At 55.3% G+C, this 19,689-nt stretch overlaps 1 protein-coding gene across 1 annotated transcript in view; it reads right to left on the bottom strand.

Moving 5' to 3' along the window:
* Window positions 1–19,689, bottom strand: part of EFCAB6 (EF-hand calcium binding domain 6) — a 201,718-nt gene that overhangs the window by 42,631 nt on the left and 139,398 nt on the right. The window contains exons 21-23 of the mRNA XM_036252660.1: window positions 11,219–11,413; window positions 6,846–7,001; window positions 777–948 (exon numbers count right to left, since the gene is read on the bottom strand). Of these exons, the coding sequence (XP_036108553.1) occupies window positions 777–948; window positions 6,846–7,001; window positions 11,219–11,413 (523 nt within the window). The remainder of the gene's footprint in view (window positions 1–776; window positions 949–6,845; window positions 7,002–11,218; window positions 11,414–19,689) is intronic.

Raw genomic sequence — 19,689 nt, 5'->3', positions numbered from 1 at the left:
CTCACCGGGAACAGGGCCAGAGTCGTCGTCTGAGGACTCCGACGCAGTCCACAGCATCATGCCCACATATACCAGGTCTCGGCGTGTTCTGCGCAGGGTGGGGAACCTTTTTGCTGCCGAGGGCCATTTGGGTCTTTATAACATCATTTGTGGGCCATACAGTATTATCAGCTGAAAAATTGGCCTGCTGTATTTGGTCAGGCTAATTTGGTGAGCTGTGTAGCTGGTGTGGATTTCACAGGGCCTTATACAGCCCGCGGGCCGGACATTCCCACCCCTGCCTACGGTGTCACACAGACGTTAGCCTACATGTCAGTGTATGAGGGGTGTCCCTCCTCGCACCCTCCCCTGGCTCCTGGCAGTCGTCACAACGAGTCTGTGGCCCAGCCCAGCCTGGTCAGCCTCTTCACGCCAGCTGACGTCACTCATCTCCACGGGCCGGGGCGGAGCCCATTCTCACCCGGGGGCCTCTGCCCTCTTTGCCTGGAACCCCTTGCCCTGGCCCCAGACCCAGTGTTTGCTAACCATGGAGCACTTTCCCCTCAGAGAACGTGTGCTGGGGGCAACGCGGAAGCTTTTTATAGAGCACAAATGGACAGACATTGGCTCCAGTGAGCAACAGGATCTTGACCAGCTCCTCCGAGTTCTGACTCCCAGGGAGCGTGGGGAGGGGCCGGAGCGCCCCGGGGAGGGGCAGGGCGGGCGGCCGGTCCTCCCGACGGCCGAGGGGCCCGGGGCTTTAGTTCCAGAGCAGAGCACTCTGCAGTCGGCCGTACCTCTGACAAAGCCAGACCAGAGGAGGCCACGACTTGCTGGACGCTCTTCAGAACCTCCTCTGCACCGAGCTTTGCAAAGTCGATCGGCTCAGGTCCTGATGGCTGGCTGTTCTCCACCGCTCTCAACAAGTCAAGGTAATTGATGGAATCATTTTGCCAGCTGATTCCCCAACTTGTCCCCAAAGGAAAAAAAAAATATATTAATTTAAAAAACACTATCACGTATCCCTTCAACACACCCTTGCTGAGCACAGAACGGTGTGGAGACTATGAAAGATGGAGACACTGCCCCTGGCCTGCGGGGGCGTGCACACCAGTTAGCCACGACCCTGCAGGGCACGCAGAGCCTGTGACATGGGGGCAGGGAAGGGTCGGAGGGTGACTGCGGGGCCACAGCCGGCTGGTGAGGACACAGCATGTCCTGATGGAAGCTCTGAGACTCGAAGGCTGGACACTAGGGCTCAAGTCTGAGAGCAGAAGATGGAAGAGGAGGCCCGGCCAAGGAACCTGGTCCCCGGGGGAGTGGAGAGGCTGCGGCAGGGACACGACCTTGGCAGCCGTATTCCAGGGCCGTACATAGCGAGGGCCTGTCCCGAGTAGCAGCAGGGGAATTCGAAAACAAGGGAAATACATCAGAGACAGCGGAAAGGAAGACAGGAACCGAGTAAAACACACGATCACTTTTTTTACAAGAATGGCCGACACGAAGTCATCAGGCTGAAAACACTTGCAAGGCATTTTCACAAAACCGACTTAGCTTAGTATTTCCTCAAGCAAACACTCCGTCAGCGTACGCATGTCAGCAGGACCCCCACGTAGAAACACAGGCCCCTGCCCGCCCTCGACTCCAACACGGAGGTACCTTTAGATCCTGGAAGAATATATCGTGAGAGAAAGTCCAAAGACCTTGTGAGAGCACAAAGCAAGTTGATTAAAGGTGCAGAATAATTCGAAGTAAAGTTCACCTGCACTCGAAGCTCACAGCTCTGTAACCGAAGTGCTCGGTGCGCCCCTGGCGCTCAGCACCTAAACTTGCCGCAGGAAGGAGTGTGTCGCAGACGGAGTGTGTCGCAGACGGAGTGTGTCGCAGACGGAGGGCTCGGAACCCTGGTGAGCTGGACAGGGAAGCTCCCGGGGACTCAGGCCTCTGCTTCTGAGCAGCACGAGCCAGAGGGGCGCTCTCCACCCACAGCTGCGGCGCGGCCTGCCCGGGCCCACAGCGCTGGCTCGCGTGCCAGCGACACGGGGGGAAGGATAATCAGCTGTTTCATCAGCAGGATGAACTGCCAACTTGGTATTAAAATTTAGTAATAAAATCAAATGCATATGCTAATCTCCTCAGTATTCTTTAGAAGAGTCTATTTTGGATCCAGAAAAGAATAATTTACATATGATTACAAATAACAGAGATGTGCATCATCAAGGGGTCTTTGAGAAGAAACAAGCGAGGGAGCGATGGGTCCTTATTAAGGTTTCAATTCGTGAGAAAGTTGATCACCCCCATTGAAAGGTGGACTGTGAAAATTTCCATAGTCTTTTTGTTGTAGCTTATAAAAGTACCAAGATTAACAATGTTTTAAAAGACTCTCATATAATCATTTAGTTAATGATTTATCTGGTGCTATTTTTCAGTGATTTATTCTTTGAATGCATATAAATTCTTGTTCAGCTGGAATAGACTTAGTGACAGGAGACCCTGTTTAAGGGAGAACACATAGGCATTTGAAGATGAAATGCTCCTCCTTCTCTCTAGACACACACACCCACGCACACACACGTACACACACAGTAGCATGGGGCTTCTCACAGCTTGAACACAGTGGAGCAATGTCTTTATTTTTTTTATTTTTTATTTTTATTTTTTATCCTCACCCGAGGACATTTTTCCATTTTTTGTTCAGGTAGAGTGGGAGGGAGAGAGAGGAACAGAGAGAGAGAGAGAAACATCGATGTGAAAGGGACACATCGAGTGGCTGCCACCCGCACAACCGACCAGGGCCGGGGACAAACTGCAACCGAGGTACGTGCCCTTAGTGGGAACCGAACCCGGGTCTCTCAGGACCGCAGGCTGACGCTCTAACCGCTGAACCAAACCGGCCAGGGTGCAATGTCTTTATTTTTAAGGGAAAATAATTTTCTCCTTAGGATTCTATGTTCAGAAAAGCTATCAATCGGTGTAAAAGAGAAAAATTTTTTTAGACAACCAAACTCAGAAAATTTACTTCTTGTCCATTCTTTCTTAGAAAATTACTTCAGGAAGTACTCCAGCAAAATAAGAATGTGAATTAAGAAATAAAAAGATGTACCCTGGCCGGTTTGGCTCAGCGGTTAGAGCGGTGGCCTGTGGGCCAGAGAGACTGGGTTCTGTTCCCACTAGAGTCACGTACCTCAGTTGCAGTTTGTCCCCGGCCCTGGGTGGGTCGTGTGGGTGGCAGCCACTTGATGTGTCCCTTTCATGTCGATGTTTCTCTCTCTCTCCCTTCCACTCTATCTGAACAAAAAATGGAAAAATGTCCTCAAGTGAGGATAAAAAAAATTAAAAAAGAAATATAAAGATGTGAAAGGTTGGGCAGGGGAGATCCAACCCAGGAGAAGACTGGGGCAGAGCAGGGTGCTCCTGGGCAGCAGACCGGGGGCAGGAGAACGGGACCAGGCTCTAGGATGGAGGGCTCCGGGAAAGGCCCCGAGAGAATAGCGAGTGGGACCGAACGCTGGGGAAAGCTGAACACTGACAACACTGAACTCTGCCTGGGCCCTGTGCTCCTCAAAACCAGTGCTGGTTAGAGAAATCACCCTCTTTATGTCCTTGGAAATGGCTTACAGCAAAGAACCACGTTTTCCCCATACGATTTAGGAAAGACACATAGGTTTGCCCATGACAAGGTGGACACCGCCCTCTAAATTCCTTTTCTTATAAATGACTAGCTGAACATTTTTTACTTACTGACCAATCTGGACAGAATATCTGCCGGCTTGACTTAACCAAACTTCAACTAAGCTTCCCTCCTTCCCTCACACCCCCAAATTTTGACCACCCTCAGCCTGAGCCAGTATCAGAGTGTGGACCGGCCCCTCCTAATGGCTCCTCCCGAGACTCTGACCAGAAAGAAAGACATTTCCTGCCACACTGTCTGATCACACTACCCTCACTCTCGCTCCTCCATACACGGCTCTTTATTCTCCCGACACAAGCCCGTCTCTGCCTAAGCTCTGAGGTGCTGCCGGCTTCGTGGTCAGAACATCTTCCCTATGGCATGGCCCCTCCTCATAACAATAGTCCCCCTTCCCTACTGCGATAGTCTTTTCAAATGAAGTCTCTCTTTACTAAACCTGAATTTGTCTTTATTTGACAAGGTAAATTATGCAAGAAAAACAAAAAAGAAATTTAGAAATTCTAGGAAACAAGCAACCTATCAATAAAATCATTGTATAAATATGAAGCAAATGTAATAACAATGAGTTTCAATGGAAACAGTTGTAAAACATAGACTCTATTTAAGGAGGAGCTCCTAGGGAAGCCACCCCAAAAACAGAAGTGATAAGAACAAAGATGCTGGAGGAAACAGAGAGCTATCATTAAATACAACCCAGCTCCTACCCAAATTAACACAAAACCACACACTAAATGCATGAGAACCAGATTCAGACATGACACATGTTTTGGAATTACCAGACAGGAAATTTAAATGAACTATGATTAATATATAAAGGGCTTTAATGGAAAATGCAGACAACACGCAAGAACAAATGGATGATGTAAGCAGAGAGGTGAAAACGCTAAGAAAGCATCAAAAGCAAATGCTGAAAATAAAAAGCACTGTAACAGAAATGAAGAATGTCCTTGATGGGTTCATCAGTAGACTGGACATGGTTGAGGTGAACAAATCACTGAGCTTGCCCAGCCTGAGTGGCTCAGTTGGTTGAGAGTTGTCTCATGCACCAAAAGAAAGGCAACCAATCAATGCTTCTCTTTTACATCGCTCTCTCTCTCTCTCTCTCTCGGCATGTCGTTGGGTGAGAATTAAAAAAAAAAAATAATCACTGAGCTTAAAATATGTCAATAAAAATTTCCCAAACTAAATTCAGAGAAAAAAACAACAAAACAGAAACAACAGAATATCCAAACATTGTGGAACAATTTCAAAAAGTGTAACATCCACACAATTAGAATGCCAGCAGGAAAAAAAAAGAAAAGAAAAGAAAGAACATTTGAAGTAATAATGGCAAAGAATTTTCCAAAATTAATGAGACACAAAGCACAGATCCAGGAAGCTCAGAGACCACCAAGCAAGATAAATACCAAAAAACCAACACCTAGGTTTTTGCATCACTATCATATTCTGATGCTAGAAAACTGGGCCTGGCTGGTTTGGTTCAGCAGTTAGTGTGTCAGTTCATGAACTGAGGGTCTTGGGTTCAATCCCCAGTCAAGAGCATGTGCCTGGGCTGCAGGTTTGATCCTTGGCCCCGGTAGGGGTTGTGCAGGAGGTAACTGATTGATGTGTCTCTTTCACATTGATGTTTCTTTCTCTTTCTCTCCCTCACTTCCTTCCAAACTATCTAAAAAAGAAATCAGTGGAAAAATATCATCAGTAAAGATTAACAAAAAACAAATATATATATATATATATATATATATATATATATATATATATATAATCAATTAATTAATTAACTGTAGAGAACTAAAAATAACAAGAAAATCTTGAAAGAAGGCAGAGGGAGGGAAAACCTTATCTATCAAAGAACAAAGATAAGAATTACATGGTACTTCTCATCAGAAATCATGCCAACAAGAAAAGAGGGGACTGACATATTCAAAGTGTTCAAAGAAAAAAAATCACCAACCTAGAATTCTACATCTAGTGAAACTATCCTTTAGAAGTGAAGGAGAAATTAAGACTATTTCAGACAAACAAAAACTACAGGAATTCATCACCAGCTGCCCCGCCCCTCAAGAAATGCTAGCAGACATTCTTCAGAGAGAAGGAAAGTCACGGAGGTCAGAAACTCAGAGCCACAGAAAGAAAGGAAGAGTATCAGAGAAGGAATAAATGAAGGTAAAACATCTTTTACTTTTCTAACTCTCAGTTGACCTAACAGATATTTGTTCAAAGTAATAACGTATTGAGTGATTGCAGCTTGTTGATAAGTGAGGTGAATGGCATCGCTGTCACAGGGACAGGAGAAAGGATTTGGAATATTCTGTTACAGGCCCCTGCACTACCCATCAACTGGTATCGTGTTATTTGAAACTGGACTTTATTTACTTGTTCATGCATGTTGCAAACTTTAGAGCAACCATGAAGAGAAAGAGAGTTCACAAGTGGAGTGAGCTAGGGGTTTAATTACTTAAAATAATTACATGGAAACAAAACAAACAGAAAAAAATAAGATTAATATTAACTTCAGGGAAAATAAAATGTTCCATTTAAAAGGAGAAGTGATCAGCTAGTCACAATGCAAACCCTGACTATTATCTGCCCCAAACCGAGACACCGCACTGTGGGGAAGGTAACATCTGTGGAGATATGTTTCCGTGTGTTTCTGTGGGGTAAGATAGTTGGTGGCATGTGATGGGTGAAAATGAGTTAAATTTGAATGAAAATGAGTTAAATCCACATCGTCCTGGTTGGAAGCCAATAGACACAGCCTAACAGCAAAAATTCAAGAAGTAGCTATATAACTTGTCACTTAGAAATACGAAGCGAAGTACCAAAAGCAGTCACTTAAAGGCACTGAAAGTTGTCGACTCTGGGGAGGGGACATGAGGATCTGGCCCCGTTGGGCTCTCTGGCTCCGGCCAAAATGTACGCGTGCCACGGGTAACATGAAAACGAAAGTTAGGACATGCTGGGCTGCTGAGACACTTCAGGGAATGTTGTGCCTCTAAGTTGCTTTTTCTTTTGGCTTTGAGTTGACTCAAGCCCATTATAATGTCACCCGGCCAAGGGAAGATGTGGAGGTTATTTCAAGGTCAACAGTCTGGACAGACCACAAGAAATGAAAGCCACGCGCCCACTCGCTCTTTGGCCTGGGAGACACACTGCCAACTCGGCGAGAGCAAACCTGCCCAGGAGCTCGGTCAGCTCGTCTTCCTGGAGGGGACAGCCGCCTTCCTGCAGCGCCCTCTGCACCTGGCCCAGGGACACGGAGCCGCTTCTGCATTTGTCCAGTCTGAGCAGCGCTTCCCTGATGTCTTGATAGTGGTCCTTAAGCTCGTGCCTGGAAGAGAATACATGTTAGACACACACTGAAATCAGGAAAACAGGTCCTTTCCTTCAAGCAAGAGTTTCACAATCACTTTAATTCGACGATTTGCTGATCCGTCTAAGAACTGATTCTGAAGATGTGCCGCAGCCTTGGTGTGACGTGTACATCGAAAGGGATTCTGAAGAATGACGACTGTAAGTCTGCATCGCTGTTGTTTTATTATCATCATGAGCAAAACTGCACTAGAGCAGTTACAACCTTGTCTTTACACGACAATTGGCGCTTTAAGAACGGGACCAGGAATGAAAAGGTACAGTGGTTTTTGTTTTTTAAATCCTCACCTGAGGATACTTTTCCATCTTCAGACAGAGAGAGAGAGGGAGAGAGAGAGAGAGAAAGAAACACAGACATCGACGTGAGAGACACATCGATTGGCTGCCTCCCCCACAACCCGACCAGGGCCAGGGACCAAACTGCAACTGAGGTACGTGCCCGTGTCAGGAATCGAACCCGCGACTCATTGATCTGCAGGCTGACGCTCTAACTGCTGAGCCAAACTGGCCAGGGCGGTACAGTGAGTTTTATTACAGATGTGATAGTGTCCCCATGGAGATTCTCTGGGCACCTACTGAGCATCGGGAACTGCGCTGGGTGTCAGGAGACATCTAGTGCCTCCAGCTGGCCCCCAGGAGTCACCGGCCACCGGGCAGGGCTGGCAGGGCACAGAAAGCATCTGTGCCCCGTACAGGGGGTTAGGGGGTTAGGGGAGCAGTGAGCAGCGCTGGGAATGGCCACTGTGGGAGAGGCTGCAATTCCAGGAGGGAGGTGTGGCTGGCATCACTGGGAAGGTGCCCCAGGAGCAAGGCTGAGAGGTGAAGGGGTCAGCAGGCAGCCACCCCAGACCAGTTGTCCTGGGGCCCGGGGACAGCCAGCACCAAGGCCCCAAGCAGCAGAGCTGGCGAGGGGAGGAGGGAGGGCGGAGGGGCACAGTCAGTGTCCGCAGAGGCAGGGGCCAGGGACCCCTGTTTTTTACCAGGTACCCTGTTGTTAGGAAACAGCTGCCATTTGTGCTCCTCAGATGGCAAGCCGGGGGCTCTTCGGGACCTTCTCCCATTTGTCCCTCTCAACAGCCCTGCAAGGGGGGTGGGTGGAGACCACCCCCACTGGAGAGACCAGGAACACGACAGGGCCAGCCAGGCCTCGCCCTCGCGGGGACACAGATGGCGTCCAGCCACGCTCCCGCTAGAGGGCTGATTTGCAGAATGTGTTCAAGTTGCTGATTGCACTTTTCAGGAAAATTCCTCCCTGACCAAAGAAAGGTATTAAGGGACGAGAACGAGTGTGGACATCTTTCAGAATGGACAGTCTTGCATCTGACCCGTGGCGGGTCAATGACGAATCCCAGGACCTTGGCCGGCCCGTCTCTAAACGAGCTCTTCCTACCACGCTGCGCAATGAGCTGTCCGACCGGCAGGCCGTGCGGCTCTGCCTCGGAGAAGGGGAGACGCAGAAACTGTGAACACAAAACCTTTGCTGGCACTCGCCCATCCCTCAGATGTCTGTGGAGGGGACAGTTCGCTGCGTGTGCCCGGGAGGAATCGTTCGTGGGAACAGGAAGCCAGAAACCCAGCAGGGGGCTGCAGAGGGGCGTATCCGGGGAGGGCACTTGGCGGGCCATCTGCCTCCCCCTTCTGGCCTCCGGTGGGGACCTGGCTGACACCTGATACGAGGAGTGACAGTGGCTCCCCGTAACTATGCCAACAGCAGCGACAGCTGGGCTCCCTTACAGGTGTACGCTGAATCCCGTCCCAGGTTACAAAACGCTCACTCATCATGACAGCTGTCACATTCCACATTCAAGACGAAAGCAAACACAGGTATAAAACCACCCAAGCGTTTCTAGAGGTGCGGTTTTAGAACGTTGAGGCATTGGTGTTCCTTGGCCCAGGTTCTAGGCTGTAACCCTCCCCTTGCAGAGTGCGTGGGAGCACCGAGCACGAGCTCAGGGCACAGGTCACGGCAGAGCAGAGCAGAACCGGTGTGAGCTGGCACGCGGGACGAGCAGCTGCTGCCCTGGTTCAATTCCCGGTCTGACAGCGACACAGAAGCCAGTGGACCGGCCACACAGCCCCTCCCACTCAGCCCCCCTCCTCGGCTCTCAAACCAGGCCCGGCTTAGGTGGCCGGGTCCCTGTGGCTGCCCTGACTTCGAGTCTTCAACTCAGACTCAGGCAACAAAAAGAGCTAGACATGGAAAATTAATGAGTTTCAAAGAGGAGTTTTCATTAAAAAAATCATGTATTGCCCGGCCAGTGTGGCTCAGTGGTTGAGGGTCGACCCATGCATCAAGAGGTCGCTGGTTCGATTCCGGGTCAGGGCACATGCCCAGGTTGTGGGCCCGATCCCCAGTGGGGGGCGTGCAGGAGGTGGCCAATCAGTGTTCTCTCTCATCAATGTTTCTCTCTCTCCCTTCCTCTCTTTCTAAAAATCAATAAAGAAAAAAAATTTTTTTAAACAAAAAATCATGTATTTAGGGCGTTCCTAAATTGAACGTGACTCCCCTCTGTCAATCTTATCCGAGTTTCACCGAAGCGAGGAGGCAAAGCACCCTGGACACACTGGGTCCTAAGGGTTATCGGGGAGACCCTCCGACAGGGAAATTGAACAGCGGGCCATCTGCAGGGCCAGCTTACCCGGCAGTTTCACAACCGGCGTCTTTGAGACACAGAAGCGGCCGAGCGTTTCCAGGTGGCTGGGCTTGTCTTGGCGAGAGAGGGTGGCCCTGCGAAGAGGGCCAGGGGCCGGGACAGAGGACGGAGCTCGGAGACCAGACGCGGCGTCTGATGGCCCGAGCTGCCTCCCAGCCACAGCTCCCCAGCCGGCAGGCAGGAAGGCAGGGGCAGGGGCGTCCTGCGCGAGCTGAGGGCGGGGCTTCTGCCCACAGCCTCATCACTCCCCGGGCAGGAGGACGGCGAGGAAAGACGCCAGTGGGTCATGAGGCCAGCCCTGTCTGACGAAGACAGGCTGCACGTTTTCATGCGCTCCCCGGCACGTCTGATTCACACCAATCGTGCGCCCATTTCTACTTCATGTTTCACAGACTCCATCACCCGCTGAGCGCGACACCGTGCAGAGGTGTGCTCAGACTGCTTCTCTCTAACCCCGTTCAGCCTTTGCCCTTCAGTTCTGTGTCCCTGGGGTCCTTTTCTTTAGCAACAAGCACTCACTCACTCAGGGGTTCTCTGAGCTGCAGTGACAGACAGGAGACAGACGGACACGCAGTCAAGGGCAGCCAGGAGCGTGGGGCAGGCCTGGGCAGTGCCGGTGGAGACCACCCCGGATGAGATTGATGGAGAAAATCTGTCCCATAGCTTTAAGGTCACATCAAGTGTGGCAAAACCCTCTCCTCTGCTACACATTTTTAAGATATGACAGTGATAACTGGTTTTACACTTTGAAGATAATCATCCCAGTTCCACCATCCCAATGCGACTTGGAGCGACCCTCTGCAGGGCACGCCCTCGTGGACAGGCACACTCGCTGGCGTAGTTCCAGTCACCCTGCGTGTGCTGTTTGGATGCCATTTCCCACCAGCCTTGTCTCACACACGTCCCCAGAGCCTTCGTGGGGGCAGCTGTGACAGGCACACGCTGGCTCACACTCTTTGGGGCCACACTGACGAGCTCTGCACCCCCTGGGCCCGGCAGCTGGTCCCGCTGAGGACTCCCAGCCAGCCGCATGTTCCCACTGGTGACCCGAGGCCTCTTCTGCACTATTTCTTTGGTACGAGGTCCTCCAAACATAAGTACTGAGTTAAAGACTAGGTCTGTTCACTCTTATTCACTTCTTCATTCATTCGTTCATTTATTCATTATTCATTCATTCAACAGATACTCACTGGAATATGCCCATCAGGGGGCAGGCACCGGGTGAAGACAGGCATGTCTTTATGGGCCTGCATTCTAGTTGGCCTGGGAGGGGCCAGGCCATACACAGAAAACCCCTCAAAGGGAGCTGCTCCAGGGCAACCCCCCACGTGTGGGGGGACCCACCGGGCCGGGCGGACGGGCAGGCTTGCAGCCAGCAGAGCTGCCGCTTAGCCGGGTCCCGCAACCTGCAGGAGTCACCCAGCATCACCGCTTCGTGACTCCGCCAGCCCTGGGAGGCAGCACCCCCAAACCTCACCTGCTGTGAGGGGAGGGCGGCTCGGACGGACCGCCACCAGCTCACCTGGCTGGCACGGCTGTCTCTGTGCTCGGCTGCTGCTCGGGGCGCCCCTCCTGCTCTGGCTGCGGCTTCGTGAAGTGGCCCATGAAGTTGGAGAGGTCCTCCATGTAGGGCCGGTGCACGTCGGCCGAGTACGCGATCCCCAGCTTCTGTAAGAACTCCTGGTAGGTGATGTGCCCCTTCCTCTCGGTGTCATAGCTTCGAAGGCAAGCAAACACAGCTGTCATCAGTAGCAGGCAGGCTCGGGGCTCGGAGCGCCCCCGACCCCTGGCCACTCAGCGCTCTGCAGACCAGCAGCCCTGGCTCACGGGGTGGGGGACGAAAGCCCTCGGGCCTCGGCCGCACCCGGTCTGAGTCTGCATTTAACAAGATTCCCAAGAACACTGCTGCCTGAAGCCCGCGCGCAGTCCACAGAAGGCTCACCGCGTGTCGGGGGCCTCGGCCCACCCCGGCGGACAGCAACTGAGTGTGTTCACCCGTCGTGCAGAGGGAAACACAGCTGGGACCACAGAAAATGCACATCGACCCTTTCATTCATTCAACAGCTTTTCATCGAGCACCTACATGTAACGCAACCAAGGTTTAGGAAAAAATCCTTCAGCGAGCGGTCGGTCTTAAAGCTCGAATAAGAGAATGTGGCTTGACTCAGTCCCGTCTGGTCTTCAAAGATGCCGATCGCACCACCGACGGGGGAGACTACACGGAAAACGGTGAGAGTCACGCTGTGCACCTTTTATGTCACTTTCCATCACTGAAGCTTGCCTGAATTATAATTAATTAAAACAGGAACGACGAGGGTTTTTATCTCCCAACATGATTCAAATAGAAGAGAATTACTTCAATAAAAAATGTTAAGACAAATTGCCAATTTTCTTTAAAGAAAAAAAAGCATTTATTTTAACGGCAAGATCTTGGTCCTCATCTCATCGATACACACGGCGTTTGGGGGTGCGACTTTCCCCAGATGAACTCGGACTCGCGAGGACCGAGACTAAACAACTTGCGGGCACTGCTCTCTGTGGGCTGGGGGGGGGGGGGGCTGTGTGGCTGAGCGGGGGGGGGCTGTGTGGCTGAGCGGGGGGGCTGTGTGGCTGAGCGGGGGGGCTGTGTGGCTGAGCGGGGGGGCTGTGTGGCTGAGCGGGGGGGGCTGTGTGGCTGAGCGGGGGGGCTGTGTGGCTGAGCGGGGGGGCTGTGTGGCTGAGCAGGGGGGCTGTGTGGCTGAGCGGGAGGGGCTGTGTGGCTGAGCGGGGGTGCTGTGTGGCTGAGCGGGGGTGCTGTGTGGCTGAGCGGGGGGGCTGTGTGGCTGAGCGGGGGGGGCTGTGTGGCTGTGCGGGGGGGGGCTGTGTGGCTGAGCGGGGGGGCTGTGTGGCTGAGCGGGGGGGGCTGTGTGGCTGAGCGGGGGGGGCTGTGTGGCTGAGCGGGGGGGCTGTGTGGCTGAGCGGGGGGGCTGTGTGGCTGAGCGGGGGGGGGGGGGCTGCGGATCCCCTCCGCCCTTACGGAGAAGCCCCGGGCCAGCGAACCTGGCTCTGGGACAGGCTGAGCACAATGAAGAAAATCTACTCATTTACCCAACCGACTTTCTCGTCCTTAAGGGGTGGGCTGGTGGGTGGAAGACAAAGAGGTAAGAAGACTGGACGAATGTTTCCTGTCCTTGTCCTTGTGCTCAGATCCAAGGCACATCCCAGGAGTCGGCCCGTCCGTCCTTCCGAGGCCCAGGGGCCATTCCCCAGGGGGCCTGCGGAGCACAGGCCTCGCCCTCCCCACGGCTTCCTTCTGCGCCCACAGGTCTGCAGCTTCCTTCCGCCCTGTGACCTCCGCCCGCACCACCAGCACCCAGGCCTGTCACCATGGACTCCAGGTGACCGAGGCAGCCGAGGAGAAGGCCGAGTCACACCAGCTCACCGGCCCCGAGAGTCTGGCAGGGCCCTTGCCCAGCCGGGGGTCGGCGTCCTGCCTGTGACCACTGAAGGCATCCCTGGATCCTGGGTCTCGCTCGGTTGTCACTGTTATTCCTGAAACCCTCTAAGATCTTTCCAGGTGACAGATCAGTGCGACCTTAGTGCCTGCAACCCCTAAGAGCATCGCCCTACCTTCGTTCAGTGACTTCTGTCTCAGACGGAACCGAGGGACACACCCACCCGAGGCGGCCTGTGGGTCCCCAACTCCTGGGCTTGTCAGTGGCTGCAGCACATGGCTCTCCGGCTGCTGGTGATGGGACCAGAGTTGCAGAAAGGGGGTCCGGCTACCCACCCAAGTTGCTAGGGAGGGAAGGGGCAGCCATTCTTGGATTTCGAGGACCATGACCCCAGGACCATGTCTCCCCCTGCACTGCACCAGGTCAATGCCCAGCCTGTGCTGCCACAGTGATGGAGTCCTGCAGCTCTGGCCAGGACACCCCTGAATAAGCCCCCCAAGGGCCCCCCATTCCTACAGGAGGATTCCAGAAAGAATGGTGCATAGACCCCTCCCAACTGACAGAACCTCTCTCCTCCTCTGTCCAAGGTTCTGTATTTCCACCACCCTCCGGATTCTTCTCAGGCGAGGGGAGCATGGTGGGCAGGCGCCCCAGGGGCTGAGACCAGGGCCGGGCACGCGGGGCGCATGCTGGTGCTCACTGCTGCTACTCCCCACGAAAGCTCAGCCGCCCTGCTCCCTGCTCCGCCCCCGTGGCCGGCGAGGCTGGGGAGCCACCGTGCCTGTGCCCGCGCGCAATTCTCCTAATGGCGCTCAGCACCCGTCTGCCGCACACGTGTGCGTGAGGGACGCGTGCTCCCTGAACGGAAGCGAGCGGCTCAGCTCACACCGCCCTGCCCTGCCCGATACAACCCTTTGCGCGACATTTGAACAATCCGCCTTGCCGCCCCAGCCGGTCGGCTCAGTGGTTGGAGCATCGGCCCGCGAACCGAAGAGTCGTGGGTTCGATTCCAGTCGAGGAAACGCACCTCAGTTGCGGTTAGGTCCGCAGCCCTGGTTGGGGTTGTGCGGGAAGCAGTCAGTCCGTGTCTCTCTCACATCGATGTTTCTCTCTCTTTCTCCCTCCCTCCCATTCTATCGGAAGATAAATGGGAAAATATCCTCAAGTGAGGATTAAACTAAAAAATCCACCTTGCCTTGAAAGCTGGACTCTGAAAAGTGTCTACACGCACAGGGGACCCGCGGACACTCACAGTGCTCGTGGCGACGGCCACCGCGGCTGACACAGTCTGGTCTCTGCCCGTTTACTGCCCGCAGTGTGGAGACGTGCCCATCGGCGGCCTTGCTGGCGGTCTCGTCCTTCACGCTCCGTTTAAGCACCTGACTCGCAGCAGGGACGGAATTACCTCCTACCACTGCCGACCAGACAGAGGGTCTGCTGTCACCTGCTGATGGCCCGGGACCGCAGCAGAGGCAGCCCCGGCGTCTCGGGCAGCTTGGGACGAAGGGTTCTCCTGGCACCGCCCATGAGGCTGGTCTGATGGCTCGGAGCTGCCCTGCAGAACGCAGTGCCCAACGGCCGGAGCTGGCCACGTCCCCTGGGCATATTCAGTAAGTCCTGTTGGCATCCAAGATCAGAGGCCAACTGCTCATCCCCACCCAGGGCCACAATCCCGCCTCACCTTGAATACTGCCCCTGGCAGTTTGCTGACAAGTTCTTTTTTTTTCTAGTATGTTTTTATTTTATTCTATTCTATTTTATTTTATTTTATTTATCCTCACCCGAGGACATTTTTGCATTTATCTTCAGACAGAGCGGGAGGGAGAGAGTGAGGAAGAGAGAGTGAGAAACATCGGTGTGAAAGGGGACACATTGAGTGGTTGCCACCCACACGACCCAACCAGGGACCGGGACGAACTGCAACTGAGGTACGTGCCCTTAGCGGGAACCGAACCCAAGTCTCTCTGGTCCGCGGGCCAACCCTCCAACCGCTGAGCCAAACTGGCCAGGGCTATTTTATTTTATTTTTTAGAGAGGAAGGGAGAGAGAGATGGGAACATCAACATCGGTTGGCTACCTCCTGAGCCCGCAACCTGGGCATGTGCCCTGACCGGGAATCAACCCGGGACCTTTCAGTCCATGCAACGCCGCTCAGTCCACTGAGCCACCCGGCTGGGCTACTGCTAAGGAGTTCTTGATGCTAAGCTAAGAGGCCTCTCCAGCCAGCCCATCCTCTCCAAGAGAGGCCTCCATCGTCGGCTCTTCCAGAACTCAGCCGCACCATCAGGCCCCATTCCTTCTCCTCGGCTCCAAGCTGAAGATTCTGTTCATCCAGCCCTTTCGAATCCTCGCCCGTCTGAGGCTCCGCTAGGTGTCCAGCCCCAGCAGGGGCCAGGTCTTGGGCTCTTCTAACGGGGCCACGCCTTCCTCTCCCGTCCCTGGGCCTCTCTGCTCACGGAACGCCCTTCCCCCACCTTTGGCTAACTGCTTCTCAAGACTCAACGCAGGCCTCACAGCGGCTGGGCCCTCCCTGCACACCCAGGCGGCCCCACAGCCCCAGCCCCTTCCCCCTCCCGGCATGCTGCTGCTGTCCCCACGCTGGTCCGTCTGCCTTCCTGCTGAGCAGCCCGCCACCTTCAGCTCTAGAACCGAGGCGTCTAGCACAGGGCCTGCAACTTACAAAGTTCCCCCAAATAAATAAATAAAACCGCCTGCTTAGTGATTGCTCGGACGGATGAGTGAATGAATGAATGAATGAATGAATGAATACACTTCCAGCTTGTAATTCACTCCTAGCTGCTGCTCCAAAACCAAACCAAGATATTGCTCCTAAAACCTCTGGCTTCGCCCTGGCCGGTTTGGCTCAGTGGTTGGAGCGTCGGCCTGCAGTCCAGAGAGATCCGGGTTCGGTTCCCGCTAAGGGCACGTACCTCGGTGGCAGTTTATCCCCGGCCCTGGTTGGTCGTGCAGGTGGCAGCTGCTCGATGTGTCCCTTTCACGTTGATGTTTCTCTCTCTCTCTCTTCCTCTCTCTCCCTCCTGCTCTATCTGAACAAAAAATAGAAAAATGTCCTCGGGTGAGGATGAAAAAAAAAACCCTCTGGCTTCAAGACACTAACCCGGCTCCACGCGGCAGGTGCCCTGGCACCCGGCCTCCTCGGCTCCAGCACTGTGCTCCTTCACGCTCAGGGGGTCGGCCGGCAACACCGATGGCTCCCCACATCACTCGCTCCCCCTCTGTCCAGCCCTGAGCCGTCCGTGGGGCCACTGACCAGCCCTGCGCAACAGGCCTCGGGCAGGAGTGAGTCGGTTCTAGGCTGAAGCCCTGCAAAGCCCCTCCCCAGCTGGCGGGGGGGGGGGGTCCCCGCTGAGGTCCCATCACCCCTTGGAAGGGAATTGTCCAGAAGAGCCTCCAGACATGCAGCAGATAGTGGGTGAATAAGAAACAGCACACCAGTGTGCTGAGCACTGAGGTCTGGGGGTTAATGCCTCGGTTCACGTCCACAGCACAACTAGACCCTCCAGGCGAACCAGACGCTCTAGGACAGCGCCCTTCACAGACGGACGGGCACCCAGTGGGTGATGGGTGTGGGACGTCTCTGCTTCTCTCGACTCTGCCCTATTTTCTAATTTTGTGTTTTCACAAGAACAGAATGTTATTTGCCTACCTGCTTCCGCCTACCCAGTTTTGGGGGTGCTTTCCTATTCTGACAATGGCTGGCGAAGGGTCTTTCCGGCGCTGGCGAAGGGTCTTGCTGGCCCCGGAAGCTCCCGACGTCCCCGTGGTCCCAGCTCACGCACCCGAGACGACCCCGTGGGCAATGAAGGAGGCGCCGGGCCCTGCCCCCGTCAGCGCCTCCTGCTTTGTGATGAAGCAAGCGCTCCCCGTCATTACCAGCAGACACCGCGAGGAACAGGCGGGGGTGAACAACGGCGGGATGATGAGACCGAGGTCGCGGATCGCAGGGGAGGGGGATGGAACACACTCCCAGAGCCCACTGCGCACCCTCTCCGCCGTGGTCACGGCTGCTTCACCGGCGTCTCTCCTCCTCCTCTGCTCTCTGGGGTTCCGAGTCCTCGGAACTGAGCGCGCACCGGTGTCACCACTTCAAGTCCGTGTGGTCTTTTTGCTGCTCAGTTTTGTTCTTATATATGCTGGTACCGTACATGCGTTATGCTGTTTGACAGATGACTGAAGCCCAGAGAAGGTGAGCCTCCAGCCCAAGGCCAAACAGCTCGGTCGGGGCGCCCTGGGGTGGGGTGCAGGTCCCGCTCGGAACACGGCCACCTGGGGCGCCCTCCCGATTTCCGTCACGGCCCTCGGGTGACTCCAGGGGCATCTCGCCTGCTCCTCGGCGGCCTCTCCTTCAGGCTCCCGGACACTCTGCGCTGCCTGACCCTCTGCCACCACCGCCGCTTCCCGCTCAGCCCTCCTCTCACTCGGACACCGCAGCCCCCCGGTCCCCTCCACGCCTCCCGGCCTGCGGGCTGCAGGGCACACTCCTTCCTGGAAGGCGCCTGCGAGGCCTTTCCCCACTGGACACTCGCCTGCAGGATGGGGTTCCCACCTTGTCCCGTCCTTCAGGACAAGGTCCGCTGATGGGGCCACCTCTCCTGGCAGGCCCAGGTCGTCCGCACTCGGCCACCAGGTCCTCCCCGTTCCAGGAGGTGGCGCCTGCCTCTGCCCGTAGCTGGACAGTCATCTGTGGCTGCCAGCCCTGTGCTCACCCTTCAGCACACCTGAGCTGCCACCCAGCTGCCTCCAGGGACGCTGCCTGGTCAGAAGGTGGGAGGACAGCAGAGCAGGGCTGTCCCCAGTGGCCTCCATGGTGGCCGTGGCCGTGGCTCCTGCTTGGTCCAGCAGCTGAGGTTCTAGCAGACTCCAGATCTGGGGTGGAGAAAACTTCCTGATCTCTAAGAAATGTTTCCTGATCTCGGGGTGACCCATCTTCTGCCCCTGCTCCGCCGGCTCACTGGGGCGGCAGCCTCTTGGCTGCTGAGTCAGACAAACTGCCCCTCCCGGCCCTCCGACTCCTCTGTAATCAGCCACTGCGCAACCCACGTGGCCGTGAGTACGGGCGGGGTCTCTGCTCTCCGGCCTGGACGCTGGGGGACATATTCCTGCAGTTTCCTGTGTGTCATATGCCCCGGCCCTGCCCTGGGAGGCAAGTCCTATGTGGCAGACGCCATCCTGAGTCCCCCACCTGTTTCTTTCCCCCGGGACACACCCAAACGAGACCGAGAGGTCGTCAGGACAAGCTGAGACTCGGCCTTGCGTGTTACTGCAGCTAGTCTCCCTGACCGACACCCGCCCCCGCGCACTCGGCTTAACGCCACCAGCTGCGAAGCCTTGGTCAGCCCCTCGGGGACCACAGCACCTGACCCACGAGCATGTCTCTTCTGGGGCCGCGTGAGCCTCGTAAGGGGTTAGCTCTCTGTTATTTATTCACCTTCATACCCTTAGCCCAGTAACGAAACACACACACACACACACACACACACACACACTCGTCTTCACACCTGCTGTATGAGGAGGAGGCTGGGCAAATGTACCGAGCAGTGACTACGCGCCAGGCTCTGCGTCAAACACTCCACACACGTGAAGTAACCAGTCCCCCCAGCATCCCGAGGTGACGGAGGCCGCTAGTCCCATTCTGCAGATGAGCAGGACGAGGCCCAGAGCCGCTAAGTGACTCCATAGTGGCCACACCTCTAAGGGGTGAGGCGGGGTCGCGGGGCTGCCCCGCCCCTCCGTGGCGTGCGGTCACCTGGACGAAGTAGGTAAAACTCCGACCTCAGACAGTTTCAGCACGGGCGGCCCCGTGCACACCTGTGCTGTGACGCCTGTACAAGGGACGTGAGCCACACGCAGCGGCCGGGGTCTGCCTCCTGTGAGAACCGGCCTGGCTCTGTCCGCCCTGCAGGACTTGGGCTAAGCACACGCTTCCTCTACAGGGGGACCCTCTCGGGGACACGACTTCAGCGTCTCGTCCCCACGGCCCACCTCCCGCTCGGGGCTCGTCCTGCCCCACCCTGACGGAGGAGCCGTCTCCCGGGGCCCCCGTCCAACCCGCTCCCTGCAGGGTTTGCTGACCACTGTCCTAGGGCGTGTCGGTTCACACCCTGCCCCACTCAGATCTCACCCCTCCTGAATGCCTGCTTAACAGCGCCCCCAAGAGGACCTCGGTGCCCTGCTCGGCCCTGCTCACCCCCCTCTCCCTGGGGGCCTCGCCAACCGTCCCCAAGTCAGCCAGTCCTCCTTCCCCATCGCCACCCCTGGGAACCGGTTCACATCCACCCCCCGCCCGTGACAGCTTCCTGCTCCTCCCCGCCCTCCCGCCGACATGCCCCCTCCTCTGGCATTCGCGAGGTCAACGCCGCACCCCAGTAGTTGGGAGGGTGCTGCCTGCTCCCCGACAGCCCGAGCACCAGGCTCACCAGGCATCTTTGCGTCATCCACAAGGTCCACGGGGCGGGAGCCCCGTCCATCTGCCCGCTGTGCCCCACCCTCCACTACCCAGACGGAGCTACACATCTAACCCACCGAAAGAAGAATGGAG

This window comes from Molossus molossus, unplaced genomic scaffold, assembly GCF_014108415.1.
Source record: "Molossus molossus isolate mMolMol1 unplaced genomic scaffold, mMolMol1.p scaffold_m16_p_10, whole genome shotgun sequence".
Classification (NCBI taxonomy): Eukaryota; Metazoa; Chordata; class Mammalia; order Chiroptera; family Molossidae; genus Molossus; species Molossus molossus.
This window is presented reverse-complemented; position numbering and strand designations above follow the sequence as displayed.